Consider the following 24,357-nt stretch of genomic DNA (forward strand, 5'->3'; position numbering starts at 1 on the left):
CTACTATGATAGGGGTGCATGTATTCTTTCTGATTGGTGTTTAGGATTTCTTAGGGTAAATTCCCAGAAATGGGATCACTGGGTCAAATGGCAGTTCCATTTTTAATTTTTTGAGGAAACTCCATACTGTTTTCCATAGTGGCTGCACCAGTCTACATTCCCACCAGCAGTGTAGTAGGGTTCCCTTTTCTCTACAACCTAGCCAACACTTGTCCTTTGCTGATTTGTTGATGATTTTGATATGCCTTTCCCTAATGACTATGATGTTGAGCATTTGTATGTGCTTATTGGCCATTTGAGTGTCTTCTTTGGAGAAATATTTATGAAATACTTGCCTTTTTGTTTTGTTTTTTGCATGTCACTAGCCTGGTGACTGACTATTCCATAGTAGGGCCACAGTCAGTTTATAAGGTCAAGAGTTGCTCTTGGAGGACTCTAGCACAATAAGGCAATAGCTAATACCCAAGCATGACTCTAGAGCAGTGATGGCGAACCTATGACACGCGTGTCAGAGGTGACACACGAACTCATTTTTTTGGTTGATTTTTCTTTGTTAAATGGCATTTAAATATATAAAATAAATATCAAAAATATAAATCTTTGTTTTACTATGGTTGCAAATATCAAAAAATTTCTATATGTGACATGGCACCAGAGTTAAGTTAGGGTTTTTCAAAATGCTAACACGCTGAGCTCAAAAGGTTCACCATCACTGCTCTAGAGACTGCCTGTTTTTAATTGGGCTATTCATCTTATTGTTGAGTTGTAGCTTGCTTAATTTTTAAACCAATATTATGTTTGGCTCTAAAATTGGTTTTTATCTTACCAAATTCCCAATTACCCTAACACTATTTATTGAATTATTATTTCCTTCACATTAGTTTGTACTATCTTCTTTATCAAATAGTTTGTTTTTCAAAAATACATGCGAAAAAAACTTTAAAACTATATTTGCAGGCAAAAAGATGAATAAAATGTAAAGACTTCTTGATTTAAAAATTTCACCTTATCCACGTTAGGTTTTCTTACCTTTTTTAAAAAAATGCAGTACAATCCTGATTAAAACATTCAATTTAGAACTTAGGTCCATAAAAGGCTCCTAAAATAATTTTTGGAAGAACCATGAGAGTACAATCAGATCAGGAATACCGGAACAGGAAGATTGATAAGTCTGTTTTAGTAATATATCAGTGGTTATTGTAAAGTTGCAGCATGATCAACCGAGCATGCTATTGGTTCAGAAATAAAAGATAGGCTAATAAGAACTAATGAAGGATTGAAAATAGTATGCCATAATTTATGCAAATTTATTTCATAGTAAAGCAGCTTTTTTGTTGTTGTTAATCCTTACCCAAGGATATTTTTTCCATTGATTTTTTTAGAGAGAGTGGAAGGGAGGAGGGGAGAGAGACAGAAAGAAACATCAGTGTGAGAGATACACATTGATGGTTTGCCTCCAGCACGCAAGGCCAACCCAGGTACATGCTCTTGACTGGGAATCAAACCTGAGACCCTTCAGTCCCTTGGCTGATGCTCTTGCCACTGAGCAAAATCAGCGAGGTCTAGAATTTGTGTTTTTTGTTTTTTTTTAATATTTTTTTTATTGACTTCAGAGAGGAAGGGAATGGGAGAGAGAGATAGAAACATCAATGATGAGAGAGTATCTGAACGGCTGCCTCCTGCACGCTTCCCACTGGGGATCCAGCCTGCAACCCAGCATGTGCTCTTGACTGGAATCAAACCCAGGATCCTTCAGTGCGGAGGCTCTATGCACTGAGCCAAACCAGGTAGGGTGAATTTGTGTTTTAAATAAAGCTAGACGAGGTATGTTTTTTTGTTTGTTTGTTTCTGATTTTAATGGAAATATGTGGTGCTTTAATGCTAATTTAATTTTTACTACTGGCTTGATAAAAAAAAGAAAAATTCATTTAAAAAAACACAACTATTTGCCCTAGTCAGTTTGGCTCAGTGGATAGAGCATCATCCTGTGGCCTGAAGGGTCTCGGATTCAATTCCGGTCAAGGCCACATACCTCAGTTGCAGGTTCCTCACCGACTAGGGCCCTGGTCAGGGCACGTGAAGGAGGCAACCAATCAATGTCTTTCTCTCACATCTACATTTCTTTCTTTCCCTCTCTCTTTCACTTTCTCTAAAAATCAATGGAAAAATACCCTTGGGTGAGGATTAACAAAAAACAAAAAACAACTATTTGAGGGAGGAAAAGTTTAGATACTATATATTAGCAAATTCCTTTGACATATATGTAAATGCCATATTTCTCCTTATGTGATATATTGACGTGACTTATTACATCAGTAGTTTGCCTAAAAATTAGCCATTCTAACATATTTAATATCAGCCCTTATTTGATTGTAGTAAATTATTGTTGCAATTTGTAAATTGTTCATATGTTTACTTTTATATTGTCAAATTATTCTAACTGGTATTTTATTTGGCGTTATTGTATATCATTGTGTAAATGAAGTTTATTTATAGTTTACTTTTCCAATTGGACTGTAGTAAAAGATATTGAAAGAAAAGGAATGTATGTGAATCAGAGCCAGGTCCTTAGAAAGCAGTATGTGGCAAAAACGATACATAGTAGGCACTGGAGAAAAGCGTTTTACTGAATGGAAATTTTTTATAAAAAGCACCAATATGCCCTACCTGGTTTGGCCCAATGGATAGAGCGTCAGCCTGCGGACTGAAGGGTCTCAGGTTCTATTCTGGCCAAGGGCACATGCCTGGGTTGCAGATTCAACCCCCAGTAGGGGGCATGCAGGAAGCAGCCAATCAATGATTCTCTCTCATCACTGATGTTTCTTTTTTTTTTTTTTTTAATTGATTTTTTTATAGAGAGGAAGGGAGAGGGATAGAGAGTTAGAAACATCAATGAGAGAGAAACATCGATCAGCTGCCTCCTGCACACTCCCTACTGGGGATGTGCCCACAACCAAGGTACATGCCCTTGACCGGAATCAAACCTGGGACCCTTGAATACGCAGACCGACGCTCTATCCACTGAGCCAAACCGGTTAGGGCATCATTGATGTTTCTATCTTTCTCTCCCTCTCCCTTCCTCTCTAAAATCAATAAAATATATATATTTTTAAAAGGCATCTATACTAATAAAAGGGTATATGCTAATTAGACCGGACGTCCTTCTGGACAAAGCCACAGTGGCTGCGAGGGCCGGAGAGGGCTGGCAGCCGCGGCACGCCGGAAGTTCCGCCTCTGCGCATGAGCTGCACAGGAAACACCTTTTCTGACCGCTCATTGGCTAAATTCGCAGTAAGCCACTCGCAGCATTCTTGGTAACTGGGATAATAAGAATCCAAGAAGGTGATCTAGGGTTTTTCCACCTCACTTCTGGAGGAAAAACGAAGGTCTGCTGCTGGAGGGCTAAGAAATGTCATATCCTGCCCTAGCCGGTTTGGCTCAGTGGATAGAGCCTTGGCCTGCAGACCACAGGGTCCCAGTTTGATCCCAGTCAAGGTCACGTACCTAGGTTGCAGACTCCTCCCTGGCCCGGGCCCAGGTCAGGGTTCATGCAGGAGGCAACCAATCGATGTGTTCCTCTCACATTGATGTTTCTCTCTGTCTTTCCCTCTCTCTTCCGCACTCTCTAAAAATTAATGGAAAAATATCCTCAGGTGAGGATAAAAAAAAAGAAAGAAATGTCATATCCTATGAAAGAGACATCTTGAAAATGCCTAAAGAAAGTTGTCATTTTTTTGTGATGAAGGGAGAGGAGTCCCTGTTGATGAAAACACCACAGCGGTTGCGAGGGCTGAGGGCCGGCAGTTGCGGTGGCTGGCAGTGGCAGCAGCAGCGGGGTGATGGGAGCGGCACCTTCCCCTGATCAATCTGGTCGCCTCCCCCAAGGGCCCCCTCATCAATAGGACATCTTTTGAGGGCTCCCAGACTGTGAAGGGGGTAGGCCGGGCACGAATTTTTGTGCACCGGACCTCTAATATATCTATAATAGACCAAGATATCTTTGTTTACATGTATAAATCTTAGTTTTGTTTTTGTTTTTTTAGATTGAAGAGCAGTCAGACTGTAAGATCCTAGATGGACACTTTGTTTCTCCTATGGCACATTATGTACCTGATATCATGCCAGTTGAATCTATTATTGCAAGGTAAGAATTTTTATTACTAAATAAAAATTTAAAGTACTAAGTTGTTTATGTTAATTTAAGTTATAACAATATCAATGCCATCTTATTTGAAATTACTTAGCATTAATTATAATAATTATGTGACATTATTCCCATTACACATGGGGTGAGAGGAGAGTGAAATTATAGAGCTTTATTATTTTGACATATTTAGTATGCATTTGAACTTAGGCTGTTATCCATTGAAAATATCCTATATAATAAAAGCCTGATATGTTAAGTGTGTCCAGTCGACCGGTCAGCCGTTCAACCAATCAAAGTGTGATATGCTAAGGCTGCTCAACTGCTCACTATGATGTGCACTGACCACCAGGAGACAGACAGTCAACCGGTCGACCAGTCACTATGATGTGCACTGACCTCAGTTGGTTAGCTTGCGGCTGGGGTCTGGCCGGTTGGGACTGAGTGAGATGGGCAGAACACGCCCTGGAGCCCTCCCGGGCTGGCCAACCTCCTGCGTCCCTCTCTGGCCCCGATTGTGCACTGGTGGGGACCCTCGGCCTGGCCTGTGCCCTCTTGCAATCTGGGACCCCACAAGGGATGTCAGAGACCTGGTTTTGGCTAGATCCTGCAGGCCAGGCCAAGGGACCCCATTGGTGCATGAATTCGTGCACTGGGTCTCTAGTACTGTTATAAATATGTTTTGTATAAGTCTCATGGTAACCACAGAACTAAAATCTATAATGTTTGAACAAAAGAGAAGAGAAAAAAGTATAATTATATCACTACAGAAAGTCATCAAATTATAAAAGAAGAGAAAAAAAATAAGAAACAAAACACTCGTGAAACAGGCAGAAACAATGAACAAAATGGCTATAGTAAGTCCATACCTATCAATAATCAGTTTAAATGTAAATGAAATAAGTTCTCCAATCAAAAGACATGGAATGGTTGAATGGATAAAGAAACAAGACCCAGCCCAGACAGCATGGCTCAATGTTTGAGCATTGACCTAGGAGCCAGGAGGTCATGGTTCTATTCCCAGTCAGGGCACATGCCCAGATTGTAGGTTCAATCCCCAACCCCCGGTGTGGGATGTGCAGGAGTCAGCCAATCAATGATTCTCCCTTATTATTGATGTTTCTATCTCTCTTTCCCTCCTCCCACTGCGAATGGAGCCTGCAACTTGGGCATGTGCTCTGACTGGGAATGTTTTTGGTGCATGGGGCGATGCTCAACCAAGCCACACTGGCCAGGGCAGAAAAGCACTTCTAGTTGCCTGAGAATGCAGCCACAGCCTAAAGAGTACAGTTTTCTAAGACTTAATCATATACATTAATGTCTCTAGCATAAGAAAATTTTATTATGCATTTATAAAGTTGTGGTATTGAACAAGATAAAAAATGATTACAATAAATTCTGTGTCTATATGGTAATTGAATATTTTACTATCCTAACATAAAACAAATTTACAATATCTTTGTTGTCTTTAGGCAAATATTAAATACTCAATTACAATTTTAATGTCAGAATTCTGGAGACTTTTTTCTAAAATAATTTAATTATGAAACTTCCAAGCATTGAAAGTTTGTATTAAGCCCTGACTGGTTTGGCTCAGTGGATAGAGCATCGGCCTGCGGACTGAAAGGTCCCAGGTTCGATTCTCGTCAAGGGCATGTACCTTGGTTGTGGGCACATCCCCAGTGGGGAGTGTGCAGGAGGCAGCTGATCGATGTTTCTCTCTCATTGATGTTTCTAACTCTCTATCCCTCTCCCTTCCTCTCTGTAAAATATCAATAAAATATATTTTTTTTAAAGCCTTTAAAAGATAATTAATTGAGGTGCTTTATTTTAAATAGGTTCCAATTTATTGTGCCTAAAGAATGGAATAGCAAATATAGACCCGTATGCATTCATCTTGCTGGAACAGGAGATCATGTAAGACTTCATTATGACATCTAATCCCTAATTTGTCAACATACTCTCCTTAACAGATGTGATTAGTATATTCTTTAAATGTGTCCTCTTTTCTTTTCTTAGCATTACTGGAGACGACGAACACTGATGGCTCGTCCTATGATTAAAGAAGCCGGAATGGCTTCTTTGTTGTTAGAAAACCCTTATTATATCCTTTTGTGATACCTAGAAATCTTTTCTCTTATGTATTTATAGATTTAGTCATCCAAAGGAATGATAGATAGTAGCCAATTTTTCTAAATCAGTTAAATTTAGTCATTAGTTCAAAAAATACTTAAGAATGAAGTGAAAAATTACTTTTTAGATTGAAGAGCAGACTTTTAAAAAGCCTTCATGCCTTTTAAAAACTAAAATAAGGATTGTGCTTCTGTTGTATAATAAAGTTAAATGGTACTTCTGTTTCCTGTGAGACTTACTTTATGCTGCATTTTAATATTAAGTCAAATGTTTGCTATTAAGGAAACCCTCATGTTTTAAGTGCTTTACAGTTAAGTATCAGTTGAGGTATAGAACAGTTCTTAACTTAATTTTCAAGATGACATCAGACTATGTCCAGAAGAAGAAACGAAACTGGCCCTAGCTGGTTTGGCTCAGTGGATAGAGCGTCGGCCTGCGGACTGAAGGGTCCCGGGTTCGATTCCAATCAAGGACACATGCCCAGGTTGAGGGCTTGATCTCCCCAGTTGGGGGCGTGCAGGAGGCAGCCAATCAATTACTCTTTCTCATCATTGATGTTTCTATCTCTTTCTCCCTCTTCCTTCCTCTCTTAAATCAATAAAAATATATTTAAAGAAAAAGGAACTGCCAAAACCGGTTTGGCTCAGTGGATGGAGCGTCGGCCTGCGGACTGAAGGGTCCCAGGTTCGATTCCGGTCAAGGGCATGTACCTGGGTTGCGGGCACATCCCCAGTAGGTGATGTGCAGGAGGCGGCTGATCGATGTTTCTCTCTCATCGATGTTTCTAACTCTCTATCCCTCTCCCTTCCTCTCTGTAAGAAATCAAAAAATATATAAAAAAAAAAAAAGAAAAAGAAACAAAACTGATGCACAAATATAACAAAATGCTCAACATTGCTGGTAATAAGAGAAATGTAAAGTTAAAGCAACAATTAAATATTTTAAAAACAAAACAATACTCATGAGCCTATTGTGAAATGGGCACACTCACTACTGATTACTGAATATCAGCTCAACCCCTTGGGAAAGCATTTTTACCACATTGAATCAAGAGCCTTAAAAAGCTTCACATCCCTTGACAGGGTGATTCTCTTTCTGGGAAATTTAATCTAAGGATAAAATACTAAGAAAAGAGAAAGTAATAGAAAAGAGAAAAGATAGCTATATAACTTGATGTACAATAGTAAAACATTAGAAATAGCTTGAATGTCCAACAATAGCAACATGGTTGAGAAAACTGGTTCATAATATTGTAATATTATGCAGTTGGTTCTGTAATATTTATTGTTCTACCATTTACTGCCTGTATGACCATGGACTTGTTAACATAATATTTTAGTACATCAATATTTTTGTTGGCAATGGGAATAGTCTCTTAGGTTATTCAGAGTATTATAGAGTTAATACTGTCTAGAACGTTGCTTGGTAAATAATGTGTTTAGTAAATTTTAACAGTTATTATTTTAAAAGTTTACGGCAGTGTATGTAAGTATTTATAGTGTAAAAATGGGATATATAACTCTATGGTATGATATAGGTATACAGAAAAACCTAAAAACAAAACCCATTTAAAATACTGGGAAAAAACATTAGGAAAAATACCCCAAGATATTAACATAGTTGTCTGTAGATAAACTAAATTTTTTCTAATCCTTTCTGTATTTTCTAAAAAATTTTAAATTGATTTTGGAGAGAGGTGGGGAAGGGAGAGAAAGAGAGAGAAACATCAATTTGTTGTTCCACTTATTTATGCATTCATTGCTTGCTTTCTTGTATGGAACCTGGAGATGGAACACTCAACCTTGGTGTATAGGGGTGATGCTCTAACCAACTAAGCAACCCAGGTTTTTAGGTTTTCTATAATAATATAAATGAAAAAAATCCAATAAACTGAAGTTGAAGACTGCACAACCCAATAAATATACTAAAAACATTGAATTGTACACTTCAGATAAATTGTTTAGTCCTGGCCAGTGTGGCTCAGTTGGTTGGAGCATCATCCTGTGTATCAGAGCGATAGGGCATATACCTTGATTGCAGGTTCCATCCCCAGGATGCATACAGGAGACCACCAATGGATATATCTCTCTCACATTAATGTGTATGTGCCTCTCCCCCTTTTCCTCCCTCTCTAAAATCAATAAAAATTCTTTAAAATAAATTGTTAGTCCCAAAAAGAGAAAAAGAAAAAAAAATTATTATCCCTGTCCTGTGTCTTTAGTGGTTAGAGCAGTGGTTCCCAAACTTATTTGGTCTACCGCCCCCTTTCCAGAAAAAATATTACTCAGCACCCCCTGGAAATTAATTTTTTTTAAATTTTAATAGCAATTAAACAGAAAGATATATGTATTAATGTTTCTACCTTTTTCGTAAAATATAGTAAAGAAAGGTGTAAATTAGAAACATTGAAGTTTGAAATTATGAAACTATTTATTGAACTCAGAATAGAAAGGTAATGCAAAAAAAGTTAAAACAAATGCACCTGTGGCCATCACCGCCCCCCTGGATCGCTGCAGCACCCACCAGGGGGCGGTAGCGCCCACTTTGGGAATCACTGGGTTAGAGCATCTGCCTGCAAACCATAAGGCAGTGGTTCTCAACCTTCCTAATGCCGCGACCCTTTAATACAGTTCCTCATGTTGTGGTGACCCCCAACCATAAAATTATTTTCGTTGCTACTTCATAGCTATAATTTTGCTACTGTTATGAATCGTAATGTAAATATCTGATATGCAGGATGTATTTTCATTGTTACAAATTGAACATAATTAAAGCATAGTGATTAATCACAAAAACAATATGTAATTATATATGTGTTTTCCCATGGTCTTAGGCGACCCCTGTGAAAGGGTCATTCGACCCCCAAAGGGGTCGCGACCCACAGGTTGAGAACCGCTGCCATAAGGTTTAATTCCTAGTCAAGGGCGTGAACCTGGGATGCAGGTTCCATCCTGTGTGCAGGCGTCAACCAATAATGTGTCTCTTCCACATCGATGTTTCTTTCTCTTTTTCCAACTTCCTTCCTCCCTTCCACTCTCTAAAAATCAATAGAAAAAATACCCTGATGTGAGGATTAATCAAAATAATACTAATACTAATAAATTATTTAAAAAATAAAGCTCTATAAAAGAAAACCATTTGAAAAACCTGAGAACTTCTAAACAGCATATTTCAGATAATTATAAAATAGTTATTTCAGTATTAAATTGTCTTCAGCTTTAACTAATTTAAGTTAATGTGTTTTGATACCAGAGAATATTTGTTTTAAAACTTTCTCTTTGACCACATTCTTAAATGGCTGCAGGAAACCCAAGGACCAAATGTAAGTATATATCACCTTCATTTTTGCAGTCTTTATATTGAACTTTCAACAACATTAAAGTTTTTGGTAGTCTTTGGTTAACCATTTCTAAGTTTAATCTCCAAGTGTTATTGTGGGGAAATTCTGTTATAAAACTATAGTAGGAATGTTAACTTTAATTTTTACTTTAAGCTTTTTGCATTTTAAATGTATGATAAAGAGATAAATTTTTAATAGGTTGACTGAAAATATATTTTATTTGTAAAACTTTAACTGAAGAAAGTATAAAACATGTTCCTTTTTAAAAGGAAGAGTACATTTACTTTGTGAAATTAAACACTACTATTTTTTATTCTTGCAATGCATAATATAGGTAAACTTTCTCTTCCTGGTCTTTTAAAATGATCAACTTTAAGGCAGTGCTTTTTGCATTTTCATAATCTATGTTATATTTAGTTTTGATTCATTCAAGAAATATTTGATCCTAGACACTGGGAAGACAGCAACAAAAAGACAAGGTCCTTACTTTCATAGAGCTCATATTCTAGTATGGGAGAGAGATAAAAATCAATAAGGTAATTTCATATACTTATCAATACCATAAAGAAATAAAGCAAGGCAATGGGATAAAGAGTAATAGAGTGTGGGTGCAGGGATGGAGCAGTATTAGATATGAGGACATGACGTAACGAGAAGGAGTCACCAGGGTGACAACCTGGAGGAAGGTCAGCCTCAGAGAAGGAAGAGTAAATGAAAAGCACAATGTGAGCACCGGGTTGTAGAGTAGTGCAAGATGAGATCAGAAAGGTAGGCAAGGGCCAGGTTAGGAAGAACCATGATTAGAATTTTAATCTAAGTGCAGTGGGAAACCTCTAGTGTACTTTAAGCAGAAACTAAAATGATAAGACCTACTGATAAATTCATTTTTGTGGGTAAGAAATCAAAAGTTCTGACTTGGACATATTGGTGATATCTGTTGGACCTGCAAGTAGAGAAGTCAAATAGGGAGTTGCAAAGTGGTGGAAAGATCAGTTTAGAAGTCACTTGTCTATGTGATCATGACATAAAAGAGGTCATGAAGCCGAAACCGGTTTGGCTCAGTGGATAGAGCCTCGGCCTGCGGACTGAAAGGTCCCAGGTTCGATTCCGGTCGGGGGCATGTACCTTGGTTGCGGGCACATCCCCAGTGGGGGGTGTGCAGGAGGCGGCTGATCGATGTTTCTCTCTCATCGATGTTTCTAACTCTCTATCCCTCTCCCTTCCTCTCTGTAAAAAATCAATAAAATATATTTAAAAAAAAAAAAAAAGAGGTCATGAAAATGGGGTGTGGTAGAAGCAAACCTTATAAAGTGGGAAAACTGTATAAATTTCCTAGTGCGGACTTGTTGCGAGAATTATAATGTTTATAAAATATCCTGTTACATTTATGTACCCAGAAAATATAATAATGCCCCAATGTATTTAATTTTTCTCAACTCATCATAAGAAAGAAATGTCTTGCAATTTTAATAATAATAAACAATTCGCTCTCTTTTAAAATATCTTAACCCTGTTTTCATCAACAGTGGTTAAATAATTTGAGAGTGGGTTTATTGTTTTATATAGCCATTATCTCAAAACCTCACATCGGTAACTTCTGTTAAAGAGCAAACTGAGGTGGACCTGAGAATTCAAACTTCCATACCAGATGAAAATAATCAGGGGAATTCTGTAATCATAAATAGCAAATTAGAATGAGGATAGGAAACAAATATAAGGATAACTGAGTTCTTTTATGATGAAGCATGAGTATGATCTGTTTTGACATAGGATAACATCCTAATATATAAAAACCCTGGGTCCCTCATGACCGGAGGCTCGACCAACCAGAAGTCAGTCCTGCAGTCAGCACTGGGTTGCCGTGGTGACCCAGCACTGACTGCTGAGGGGACTGCAAATCAGGCCCGGACAGAGGCCTAAAGAGAGAAGCAGGGTCTGATCCATAGCCCCTGTGGCAGCTGTTGATCAGCACTTGCCTCTCTCTTTCTCTCCAGCAGCCACGCCTCCCTTTCTCTCCAGGCCTCCACCGGGCTGCTGATCAGGCCCCGTTGATAGGCCCAGAGATGCTGACTGGCATAGAAACCGACCAATCAGAACCAAATCTGGGTGAAGTGTGAGGAGCCAATGGCTGCCTAGGAGGCAGAGCTTTTCACACTAACTGGCATAGCAACTGACCAATCAGAACCAAATCTGGGTCAACTGTGAGGAGCCAATGGCTGCCTAGGAGGCAGAGCTTTTGATGCTGACTGGCATAGGAGCCGACCAATCAGAACCAAATCCAGGTGAACTATGAGGAGTCAGTGTCTGCCTAAGAGGCAGAGCTTTTGACGCTGACTGGCATAGAAACCAACCAATCAGAACCAAATTGGCCAGCAGAGGAGGGCAGTTGGGGGCGAGATCAGGCCTGCAGGGGAGGGCAGTTGGGGCAAGATCAGGCCAGCAGGGGAGGGCAGTTGGGGACCATCAGACTGGCAGGGGAGGGCAGTTTGGGGGGGGACCAGGTTTGCAGGGGAGGGCAGTTGGGGCAACCAGGCTGGCAGGGCAGGGCAGTTGGGGTGGCCAGGCCAGCAGGGCAGGGCAGTTGGGGTGACCAGGCCAGCAGGGGAGGGCAGTTGGGGGCGATTGGGCTGGCAGGAGAGGAGTTAGGGGGTAATCAGGCTGGCAGGCAGAAGCGGTTAGGGGCAGGCAGGCAGGCAGGCAGGCGAGCAGTTGCGAGCCAACAGTCCCGGATTGTGAGGTGATGTCCCCCGAGAGGTCCCAGATTGGAGAGGGTGCAGGCTGGGTGAGGGACACACACACACACACCACCACCACCACCCCCAGTGCAAGAATTTCATGCACCGGGCCTCTAGTCCCATATAATAAAAGGCTAATATGCAAATTGTCCCCTCCACAGGGAGTTTGATTAGGGGGCAGGGCCAGCCAGCCAACCTCCTGTGTCCCCTTCCCCAGGCCAGCGCAGGCAAGTGGGACCCCACCTGTGCACAGATTCTTGCACCAGGCCTCTAGTAGTTTCCACAAAGAGAAGCCCTGCCTTATGAATATGGAGCCCTGAGAGGATGTGGGAGAACACTGGGCATAATTCTGTTTTTAACAACTTGGTGTTCCTGTGGCATCTGGTTCTTTGCATATAATTATTCTATGTAGGCATATAGTGAATGACCGTTGATAAAATGAATTTTTGTACACTTTGACAAGGTTTCATCCAGTAGCCAACTAAGTGCATATGTCTTCATAAATTATGTATTTAAGATTTCGGTAATACATGAAACTAGTATTAGGTTAAACTCTTACATTGCTTTTTTAAAAATGTTATGCTTTTAAGTTCTATTGTAATAAGTTCTTTCTAAGGGGGGACAACTATAAATTTGTTTTTCCTTATATAGTCATGGTAATTTAACAAAATTGGCAGTATAAGAAGTATTATTTTCCCATAAGTATTTTAAGTTTTTTATAAAGTGCCATCAAGCCCTGGCCGGCTTGGCTCAGTGGATGGAGTGTCAGCCTGCAGATTGAAGGGTCCCAGGTTCGATTCCAGCCAAGGGCACGTGCCTGGGTTGCGGGCTTGATCCCCGGTGGGGGGCATGCAGGAGGCAGCCAATCGATGATTCTCTCTCATCATTGATGTTTCTATCTCTCTCTCCTTCTCCCTTCCTCTCTGAAATCAATAAAGAAATATATTTTTAAAAAAATAAAAAAATAAAGTGCTATCAAATAAGATTCTTTTCTGAACTTGAAAATAGTAAAATAGTTGAAATTCAATAAAGATTATATGCTAGAGAGCATATATAACTTAAAAAAATAGGTTATAGGTGATTAATATGTAGAACTGTAATAGCAGCACTCTAATTATATCAACTCAGTCCATTGTTTTACTCAACTACTATTCCCTTTAAAAGAATAAAGATAAACCTTGACTGCCTGTTGTAAATTTTCACATATAAAAATGTAAATACATTAAAAAATAATTTTCTTTTTTGTTTTGTGATGCTAGAAGGTCCAGCTTAAAAAACGTGTCTGACCTATTTGTGATGGGAGGAGCTCTTGTTTTGGAATCTGCAGCTCTCTTGCACTGGCTAGAGAGGGAGGGTTATGGACCTCTAGGAATGACCGGAATATCCATGGGAGGACATGTAAGCCTTTCATTTCAAATGATATTTACTTATGATTGTGTTTATAAGATCTAGGGAATCTAGTTACTTTTAAAATTCACTTTATGTATAGAATTAATTTTGGTTTTGGTGAAAGAAGAAACATTCTAAACTTTCATTCCAATTATAAAATAATGATGTTATTTTTTGGTATGATTTATGTAGACACCGATTGTACTTACTCTACAGTTACATCTCAGGTATTGGATTTGATATTTTATTAAAAGTTGATTATGAAACTTTACTCAGGTTTCAAATATAAATGTCATATTGGTGAAAATAGCTAATTTGGAAAATACTTTTTATATATTTATATATTTTTTATTGATTTCAGAGAGGAAGGGAAAGGGAGAGAGAGAAACATCAACAATGAGAGAGAATCATTGATCCGCTGCTTCCTGCACATCCCCTACTGGGGATCGAGCCTGCAACCTGGACATATGCCCTTGACCAAAATCGAACCAGGGACCCTTCAATCTACAAGCCGATGCTCTATCCACTGAGCCAAACTGGCTAGGGCTGGAAAATACTTTTCATTTATCTCTTTTATCTTTATACCTGATACCACCAACTTATTTTACCTTTGTCTTGTAGAGTGTACTAAAATGGCCTCCTACTTGGTTTGCTTGTCATGTATTCTTTTCTCTTAAACTTTTTCTTAACAGTTTTCTTCACACCTTAGTGATCTTCCCCAATCTGATCTCTGCTCTGTTCTGCCTAAAACCTGCCAAAGACTTGCTCTTGCACTGGCTGTAACTATGCCAGGTGCTGGTACCCTTCTGGTGCCCCTGCATGCCTTTCCACCTAGCTGAATAACAGCTTGCTCTTCTGGTTCCAATTTGGAGCTTACTTCCTATGACAAGCTCTCCTGACTCCCAGCCTTACTCCAGACTATACTTCATCTCTCATAAGTACTTATTTCACTGTACTTATTTAGCCATCAGTTTGCTCCATGAAGCAGTACGTTCACTGAGGGCCAGGAATATGCTCTGGTTCATTATGTGGACTGATTAGTCATTCAGCACATTAAAAAATATATTTGCTGTAAGTTATTTGACTTATAAAATTAAGTTCAAAAACTTACTCAAATTCAAAGGGGTTACCAAAGAGGTGAAGCTAATAAAACCACTTCAAAAATTTACTCAAATTCAAAACAGCAGCTACAAGACAGTAAACCTAAAGGCTGAAAAAGGATTTCTTTTCCTACCTAGTAGTGTTTCCATTTTTAGAACCTAGGTTGAGGCCTTATATTTCATCTTGACTACTGCCTCTTAACTGGTTTTCCTACCTGAAATCTGATCCTCTCTAATCAGCCCTATAAACCACTATCATTTTAGCTTCCTTGAATCACTCCTTTGACAATGCCACTCCTTTGCCCAGGCCTCTTGATTAATTCCCCATTATCTACAAAACAAAGGAACTTCTAATCTGATCCTGATCAATCTTTCCAGCCCTACTTATCTCCTGAACCCACTGACCACATGTGCACTATTGACCAGCTGAGCTGAAGTACAGGGTGTGTCAGAAGTAGGTTTACATTTGTGAGCATGCAAAACAGAGTTTACTCTTGTAGTATTATTTATTAACTGTTATATTATTTTCCATACAAACAACTATAAACCTACTTTTGCTCCACCCTGTATTTTGGATGTTCCCCACAACAAAGACTTTGTGCTTTCTCACTATCTTGCCTTTAATCGTATTGTCTTCTTAAATGGAAGACGTGACCCCATCAATCATTTTCCCTAAGTGACAGCCATTTCATGAAGCCTACCCCAATTCCTCTAGCCCAAAACAACTCTTTCCCTCTCTAAGCATACATATTACATTATTTTAAATTAGTTTTATGTTGTGTTTTGTAGTTTGCCAAATTCTTGGCATCTTTTAGTCAACTTCAGGGGTCTGAGGGGTTTTTATTATTATTTTTTAGGGTCTGAGATTTTATAGTTGTGATTTTGCTGTACCTGAGCAAGTCACTTAGGTAATGAGTGTATCTACATCTCAGCATGTGTGCTGTATATTTACCCAGTAGAAAGTAGCTCTCTATGAAAAGTCTTGAGATTACTTAAAATTTTCTAATATATTTTACTAGAGGCCTGGTGCACATATTCGTGCATGAGTGGGGTCCCTCGGCCTGGCTGGCAATCGGGCAATCGGGGCGTCTCACCCAGTCCAGATCGGGGCGGGGCGGGTCAGCCAAGAGGAGGAAAGACAGGAGTTTGGCTGTGAGAGCGCACTGACCACCAGGGGACAGGTCCTGCATTGAGCATCTGCCCCTGGTGGTTAGTGCACATCGTAGCAACCAGTCATTTGCTTGACCAGTCGTAAAGGTCACTTTTATATATATAGATTGCTTTCAAAGGGGGAAGTTATATGTTGTAGTTGAATTTATGACTTTTGGAGGTTTGAAAAGGTTGCTTGCTAGTCATTCTCATGAGTGTTTAGAGCAGTGGTTCTCAACCTTCCTAATGCCTCAACCCTTTAATACAGTTCCTCATGTTGTGGTGACCCCCAACCATAAAATTATTTTTGTTGCTACTTCATAACTGTAATTTTGCTACTGTTATGAATCGTAATGTAAATATCTGATATGCAGGATGTATTTAGGCGACCCCTGTGAAAGGGTTGTTTGACCCCCAAAGGGGTCGCGACCCACAGGTTGAGAACTGCTGGTTTAGAGGCTTTTTGTGTCTTATCAACAACTACACAAAGTGATTGTTAATATTAAATATTTTTTATTTTAATGAGTAGAAAATTTAAACAGAAGCTCTCTAACTGACTGTGTTAACATATTACAGATGGCTTCCTTAGCGGTATCCAACTGGCCTAAGCCCATGCCATTGATTCCATGTCTGTCTTGGTCTACAGCATCTGGGGTCTTCACTACGGTAATTTAATTGCAATTAATATTTAGATAGTTATATATGCTTATAGGTAATTGTTTGGGGGGGATCCCCAAACCACCCCCAGGTTTGGTGATTCACTAGAAGAAATCATAGGACTCAGCATGTACTCATGACTAAGACTCATTAGAGCGAAAGGGTACAATACAGAATCAGCAAAGGGAAAAGATACAGGGGGCAAAGTCCAGAGGACACCAGGCACAAGCTTTCAGTGGAGACCTAACATTCTGTGTTGGATTCCTCCAGCAGTGTGACAAATTTGCCAAATTGTATCCATTAGTGCAATTCACTTGAGCACAGAAGTCTAGGGTTTTTCTCAGGGCTCAGTCATTTAGGTTCCCTCTGCCTGGCATGTACCAAAATTCCAGAAGGAAAGCAGGTGTTCAGCAGGAACTGCATTGTTTGTACAACCAGTTCAAGCACAGAGACCCACTTTATCATTTAGGAAGTTTTGTTTTGTTTTGTTTTGTTTTTAATTTCTTTGTTGATTAAAGTATTACATATGTGTCCTTATTCCCCCATTGCCCCCTCACCCCCCCACTCATGCCCTCACCCCCCTGTTGTCTGTGTCCGTTGTTTAGGCTTATATGCATGCATACAAGTCCTTTGGTTGACATCCCCACTCCCACCCTCCCCTACCTTCCCCCTGAGGTTTGATGGTCTGATCCATGCTTCTCTGTCTCTGGATCTGTTTTTGTTCATCAGTTCATGTTTTTCATCATTTAGGAAGTTTTACATCAGGGTAAAGAACTGTTTATTAGTCAAGTTCTCAAACTCTAGTCGAGGGCCAACCTTATAAGCAGGCCTTTCTAAAGTTAGGAAATCTCAAGCCTGCTATGTTAACTCTTCTGCACAGTAATAATACAGTTTTTGGACAAGATGTTTTATGATGTGATTTGATCTTACTTTAGTTTGTTATTTCAGGGTGTCCTGAGTAAATCAATTAATTGGAGGGAGTTGGAAAAGCAGTATTATGCACAGACCGTTTATGAGGAAGAAATTATTCACATGCTTGAATATTGTGGAGTAAGTATTTGTAATTTCTATATAATGTTAGGGGAAGGGTTGATTGTGTTTAATGATTCAAATTTTTTAAAAGAATTGCAAATTTTGGGCCCTGACTGGGTAGTTTAGTTGGTTAGAGCATCTCCTCATAAGCCAAGGTTTCAGATTTGATCCCCAGTCAGAATCAACCAATGGGGGAAAAAAAAAAAAGAATCAACCAATGAAATGCATGAATAAGTGGAACAACAAATCCATGTTCTTCTCTCTCTCTCTATCTCTCTGTCTCCCTTCCTTCCTTCCTCTCTCTAAAGTCAATTTTTATTTTTTAAAGTCAATTTTTTAAAAAGAATTGCAAATTTTTTAAAGCAATATTTTTCTAAATTCTTTAAAAGAAAATACAGATAAGTAAAATAACAGATATAGATAATCATTCAAAGCAAATATGGTTTAATACATTATTAAATAGAAACACATTTGTAATAGGTCAAGAATATAGCTTGACCACCCAGCTCAGAACTTGACCACCCAACCCTGAAACCACCTCGGTGTGTCCTAATCAAAGGCCCTTCTCCCCTACTATTATCATCCTGATTTTTATAGTAACTACTTCCTTCTTTCTTTAAAATAATTTTATTATCCAAGTGTACATCTTTAGATACTACAGCTCTTTTGTTTTTTTATTTTATAATTTTTTTTTTTTTTTGGTGACAGAGTGTGAGTGATGGAGAGCTAGATGAAGAGAGACATGGGGGGAAAGGGATAGATACTACAGTTCTTTTAAGTGTCTTATTCTATATTTTCCCTTCCATCCTTTTCTGTTTCCCTTAAAATTTTTCTTGCCTGGCCAGTGTGGTTCAGTGGTTGAGGGCCTACCTATGAATTAAGAGGTCAAGGGTTCGATTCCCAGTCAGGGCACATGCCTGGGTTGCAGTCTCGATCCCCAGTGTGGGGCCTGTAGGAAGCAGCCAATCAATAATTCTCTCTCATCATAGATGTTTCTATCTCTTTCTCCCTCTCCCTTCCTCTCTGAAATCAATAAAAATAGATTTTTTTAAATTAAAAATAAAAAAACTGAGTGTTCAGAGGAGATAGTTTCTGAATGAACATAGTTAAGGGTAAGTTCGACTAATTTCTGTTTTATTTTCTATGACCTTATATGCATCCCCTTTGCTTATTTCTTTTTATTGTGATTTTGGGCTTTCTATTCACTCTATTGCTCTTATTAAAGCAATAAGCTCTTTGTCATATAAGTTGCAAATATATTTTCCCAGGCTATCATTTTTATGTTTTGACTTGCTTTTAGTATTTGACAAAGTTTATTTTTATTTAAATGATGTTGTATTTACAGGTCTTTAAGCTGAGTTCATACTTTAAAATTTTTCATAGGTAATATTTATTCCTTGATCATTTTAAATTATTATTAGTTCATCCTGCGAAAGAGATTTGGAGTGGCTATTGTATTACTGCCAGGATACACTCATTAGACTTTTGGAAGTTCTAGCAGATCTGGATTTCCATACTTTGGCAATAAAAGCATGAGATAGACTAAATTACACTTTTTAATTACTGTTCAGTAGGAAACATTTAGCAGTAAAATATAAATCTGTCTTAGTCCTAAGTTAAATTTTGACATCTCTTTTTTCTTTTTTTTTAATTGTGGTAAAATATATACAACATGAAATGTACCATTTTAACCATTTCTAAATGTACCATTCAGTGGTATTAAGTACATTCACATTGTTTTGCCACCATCACCTCCTCCGACAACACCATCCAGTTGCAGAACTTTCCATCTTCCTAAACTGAAATTCTGAACCTGTTAAACAGTAACTCTCCATTTCCACCTCCTCTTCATCCTGGCAACCACCATTCTACTTTCTCTCTATGAATTTGATTACTCTAGGTTCCTCATAAAAAATGTAATCATATAGTATTTGTCCTTTTGTGCCTGTTTTATTCATTTAGTATAATGTCTTCAAAGTTCACCCATGTTTTAGCATGTATCAGAAGTTCATTAATGATCCATTGTATGTATACAACATTTTGTTTTTCCCTTTATTCGCTGATGAACATTTGTGGTTTTCTTTAAACAAAGTTGTTAAAAAAATCCTATTTTTTATTAAATGATGTTTTCTTTTCTTTTATATATTCAGACAGATTCTTTCAAAATGGGACAAGAGTTCGTGAAATGCTTCCCTAGCAGTGCAGACAAGCTCACTAACCTTAATCTGGTTTCTAGAACTTTAAATTTAGATATGACAGACCAGGTTGTGTCCTCGAAACATAATGAATGTCATAAATCTAGTAAAACATCTTTCAGTGCCACATCAGAAGGACTCTTGTTGAAAGATACTTCTAAGATGGAGTGCTTCAATCAAACACTTTCAACCAACAAAAGTAGTTATACAAGTTCCAATCCTCAGTCATACCACCTACTCAGTAAAGAACAAAGAAGAAAGAATCTTCAGAAAGAATCTTTGCTGTTTATGAAAGGAGTCATGGATGAATGTACTCATGTAGCAAATTTCTCAGGTATTTTTATATGAAATTGAGATATTTGATGATTTTTAAATTTGTGAAATATTTTTAAGGATGCTTTATAAGTTAATTTTCTATTTTCCAGAGTATATTTATTGTTGGCCCCAGAATGTGTTTAGCAAGATAAGCTGGTTATTTAAATGTATCATATTTTATCCATGAAAATCTAAGACCATCTTATAGTTCATTAAAAACAATGGCTTTTGTACCTTATTTAGAAAGTTCATCTCACTGTATTAGAGATGAATATTACATTATGGTATAGAATAGTTGATTTTAACTTATTCAAGAGAGTTCCAGTTTGATATTTCACTGACTGCATTGTATGATGCATTTTATTTTCTAACTAGAGGCCTGGTGCACAAAAATTTTTGCACTCGGGGGTGGGCGAAGGTCCCTCAGCCCGGCCTGTGCCTTCTCGCAGTCTGGGACCCCTCGGGGGATGACCACCTGCTGGCGTAGGCCCGCTCCCCGGGGGATTGGGCCTAAGATGGCAATCAGACATCCCTCTGGCAGCCCGGCAGCCCTCGGGAGATGTCCACTTGCCAGCGGGGAGCAGGCCTAAGCTGCAGTTGGACATCCTTAGCGCTACTGAGGAGGCGGGAGAGGCTCCCACCACCACCACTACTGGCAGCCGTCAGCCTGGCTTGTGGCTGAACAGAGCTCCCCCTGTGGGAGCGCACTGACCACCAGGGGGCAGCTCCTGCATTGAGTGTCTGGCCCCTGGTGGTCAGTGTGTGTCATAGTGACCAGTCATTTCCAGTCACTCTGCTGTTAGGGTCAATTTGCATATTACCCTTTTACTATATAGGTTAGAGGCCTAGTGCACAGGTGGGGGCCAGCTGCTTGCCCTGAAGGGTGTCCCGGATCAGGGTGGGGTCCCGCTGAGGTGCCTGGCCAGCCTGGGTGAGGGGCTGATGGGTGTTTGCAGGCTGGTCACTGTCCCGGATCAGGGTGGGGTCCCGCTGAGGTGCTTGGCCAGCCTGGGTGAGGAGCTGATGGGTGTTTGCAGGCTGGTCACACCCCCTTCAGGGTGGGGGGTCCCCACTGGGGTGCCTGGCCAGTCTGGCTGAGGGGCTGAGGGCTGTTTTCAGGCTGGCCAAGCCCCCCCCCACCCCCCGGCGATAGAAGCTCCCAGCCTCTCCTTTTTTTCTTTTTTTTTTTATTCTGGGATGTATTTACCTTCTATAATTGAAACTTTGTAGCCTGGAGTGGAGCTCAGAGCCAGCCAGGGCGGGTGGGAGGGAAGCCTCCTGCTCGCTCCAGCTCCGTGGCCACGGCCGGCTGAAAGTAGGTATCTGGGGTTTATTTATCTTCTGTAATTGAAACTTTGTTACTTTGAGTGGAGCTCAGAGCCGGGGCTGCGGCAGGTGGGAAGCTTGGCTTCCTCCATCATTGGGGCAACCAAGCCTCCTGCTTGCTCCAGCTCCATGGCTGCTGGCCGCCATCTTGGTTGGGTTAATTTGCATATAGCCACTCTGATTGGCTGGTGGGCGTGCCTTAAGGCGTAGCGAAGGTACGGTCAATTTGCATGTTTGTCTTTTATTAGTATAGATACAATTTAATAGGATGTATAAAAATCTTAGAGATTTTCTTGCATTTTTTAAAATCTTGTACCTAGTTCCAGTAGACCCAAGCCTCATTATAGTGGTTCAAGCCAAAGAAGATGCATATATTCCACGAACTGGAGTTCGAAGTCTGCAAGAAATTTGGCCTGGTTGTGAAATCCGATATCTAGAAGGGGGTCATATTAGTGCTTATCTGTTCAAACAAGGAGTCTTCAGGTAAGATGTTTGGTGTAAACAGGTGTCTGTTTATTGTTTCTTTTTTTACTTTTTTTGACATACAATAATGGGTATTTTTATTGTATCCTTTAGGTCCTCTTGTTTCTTTCTTGTTTCCTCAATTCACACTCTTTCCTTTCTTGTCCTCTTATTTTCTTTTTCTTCTAGAGAACTAGGAAGTAGCATATGATAGGCATGCTTTATTATCTGATTTTACCCTCTTTAGATGTCAGTGGCCAGGTATTTTAGAGAATATGGAGGGACACCAGGGTTTGTAAAACTTCCCTAGGTTTTTCACTCCACACTGGTGTCCTTCTCTCAGAATGACTGAGCAACTGTGGAATAATCTAGCAATGGTTTTTAGTAGCAAGTGAAAATTGAACCTTAAAATGAGAAGACAGCTGAAACCGGTTTGGCTCAGTGGTTAGAGCGTCGGCCTGCGGACTGAAAGGTCCCAGGTTCGATTCCGGTCAAGGGCATGTACCTGGGTTGCGGGCACATCCCCAGTGGGAGATGTGCAGGAGGCAGCTGATGGATGTTTCTCTCCCATCAATGTTTCTAACTATCTATCTCTCTCCCTTCCTCTCTGTAAAAAATCAATAAAATATATTTAAAATAAAAAAAAAATGAGAAGACAAGTATTGGTTTCAATATTAGTAACATTTTTGTTTTTAAATGCTTTTGATGATTTTTTTTTCTTTTTAATATATTTTTGTTTATTTCAGAGTGGAAGGGAGAGAGAGATAGAAACATCAATGATGAGAATCATTGATCAGCTGCCTCCTGCATGCACCCTACTGGGGATTGATCCTGCAACCCAGGCATGTGCCCTTGACCGGAATCGAACCCAGGACCCTTCAGTCCACAGGTCGACACTCTATCCACTGAGCCAAACCAGCTAGGGTGATTTTTCTTCTAGACAGAGGAAGGGAAGAAGGATAGAGAGAAACATCAATGAGAAACACCATCAATTGGCTACCTCATGCACGCCCCCTACTGGGGATCGAGCCTACAACCCAGGCATGTGCCCTGACCCAGAATTGAATCAGTGACTTCTTGGTTCATGAGTTGACACTCAACCACTGAGCCAAACCGGCCAGGCAATATTAGTAATTTTATGACTCCAGTATTTGTTAGAACTTATAAAAACTTGTATGCTGTAACTTGTTTTTTGGTATCCTGCATAATTTCAACTTTCATTTCAAATTTTATGATAAAAGGTGTCATTGGAATTTATTATTAGTGGTTGAATAAATTAGTTCACATAAGGTGCTTAGGTCAGTGCCCTGTGGGTAATAAGTGTCCCAAAATTTCCAGCTGGATAGCTACATAATAGAAAAATTGAGAGTGGTATATGTTTGATTTTATTTTTTTCTATCACTATTTATCCCCTCTATGCCCACTTACACCTCCATCCACTACCCCTGCAAGCACCACATTGTTGTCTGTGTCTATGAGGTCTTTTTTTCCCTTTTTGCTCAGTCCTTCCACCATCCACCCTCGATGTCCCCTCCCCCAAGAGCTGTCTGCCTGCTCTCTATCTATGAGTCTGTCTCTATTTTGCTTGGTAGTTCAGTTTGTTCATTAAATTCCACATATGCATGAAATCATATGGTACTTTTTTTCTCTGTTTTTGACATTTTAAATTATTATTATTTTAAATATATTTTATTGATTTTTTTACAGAGAGGAAGGGAGAGGGATAGAGTTAGAAACATCGATGAGAGAGAAACATCGATCAGCTGCCTCCTGCACCCCCCCCACTGGGGATGCGCCCGCAGCCAAGGTACATACCTTTGACCAGACTTGAACCTGAGACCCTTCAGTCTGCAGGCTGATGCTCTCTCCACTGAGCCAAACCGGTCAGGGCTTAAATTATTTTTAATCTAAGAAATACTTCTTTGTATAGTTACTTAATTATTTCAACTTGTGTCACCTTTTTTAGGTACAGACTAATTCTTTAAGTTTGTAATATACTGAAGCATGTAATAAACCTTTCTTTTTATTGTATGATTTCTTAAAAAATATATTCAGCATTTGGCATTTGAGTCCCTGTTAGTTGGTAGGTGAGTACACTACTGACCCAATGTGACTTTCTGGCACAGCAAAAGTAAAACAAAAAACAAACAAACAAAAATTGTGAGTACCTAGGGTTGCTCAGGTTGCTCAAGAGGAGTCTAAAGTTCTGTTATATTTGTGAATCAGAGAACCCGCATGATTGCTTTAGTAAATCGGTGTCAAATTTATGTTTGTCTTTTATGTATCTAAGTGGGAGTGTGGCTGAGAGGCATTAGGAAGAAGAATCATAGTCAGCTGTGAAAACTCAGAAATGCTCATTGAAAGACTTCATTTGAGAAAG

General features: G+C 39.4%; 1 protein-coding gene and 1 non-coding gene across 5 annotated transcripts in view; one reads left to right on the plus strand and one right to left on the minus strand.

Annotated features, from left to right (window-relative positions):
• ABHD18 (abhydrolase domain containing 18) overlaps positions 1 to 24,357 on the plus strand; it is a 40,969-nt gene that overhangs the window by 13,773 nt on the left and 2,839 nt on the right. For 3 of the 4 annotated variants that reach the window (XM_023754229.1, XM_014454957.2, XM_023754233.1), the window contains exons 4-12: positions 4,044 to 4,144; positions 5,983 to 6,061; positions 6,164 to 6,248; positions 9,572 to 9,599; positions 13,612 to 13,750; positions 16,567 to 16,656; positions 17,596 to 17,697; positions 19,830 to 20,208; positions 21,836 to 21,998. In XM_023754229.1, the coding sequence (XP_023609997.1) occupies positions 4,044 to 4,144; positions 5,983 to 6,061; positions 6,164 to 6,248; positions 9,572 to 9,599; positions 13,612 to 13,750; positions 16,567 to 16,656; positions 17,596 to 17,697; positions 19,830 to 20,208; positions 21,836 to 21,998 (1,166 nt within the window). Of the gene's footprint in view, positions 1 to 4,043; positions 4,145 to 5,982; positions 6,062 to 6,163; positions 6,249 to 6,640; positions 6,762 to 9,571; positions 9,600 to 13,611; positions 13,751 to 16,566; positions 16,657 to 17,595; positions 17,698 to 19,829; positions 20,209 to 21,835; positions 21,999 to 24,357 lie in introns of those variants that run through there. The other variant, XM_023754238.1, reaches the window with a different exon arrangement.
• On the minus strand, positions 354 to 480 carry LOC111826612. The gene has a single exon (XR_002829972.1). It is a non-coding gene; the product is annotated as a small nucleolar RNA SNORA3/SNORA45 family (small nucleolar RNA).

This window comes from Myotis lucifugus, unplaced genomic scaffold (assembly GCF_000147115.1).
Source record: "Myotis lucifugus unplaced genomic scaffold, Myoluc2.0 scaffold_1, whole genome shotgun sequence".
Lineage (NCBI taxonomy): Eukaryota > Metazoa > Chordata > Mammalia > Chiroptera > Vespertilionidae > Myotis > Myotis lucifugus.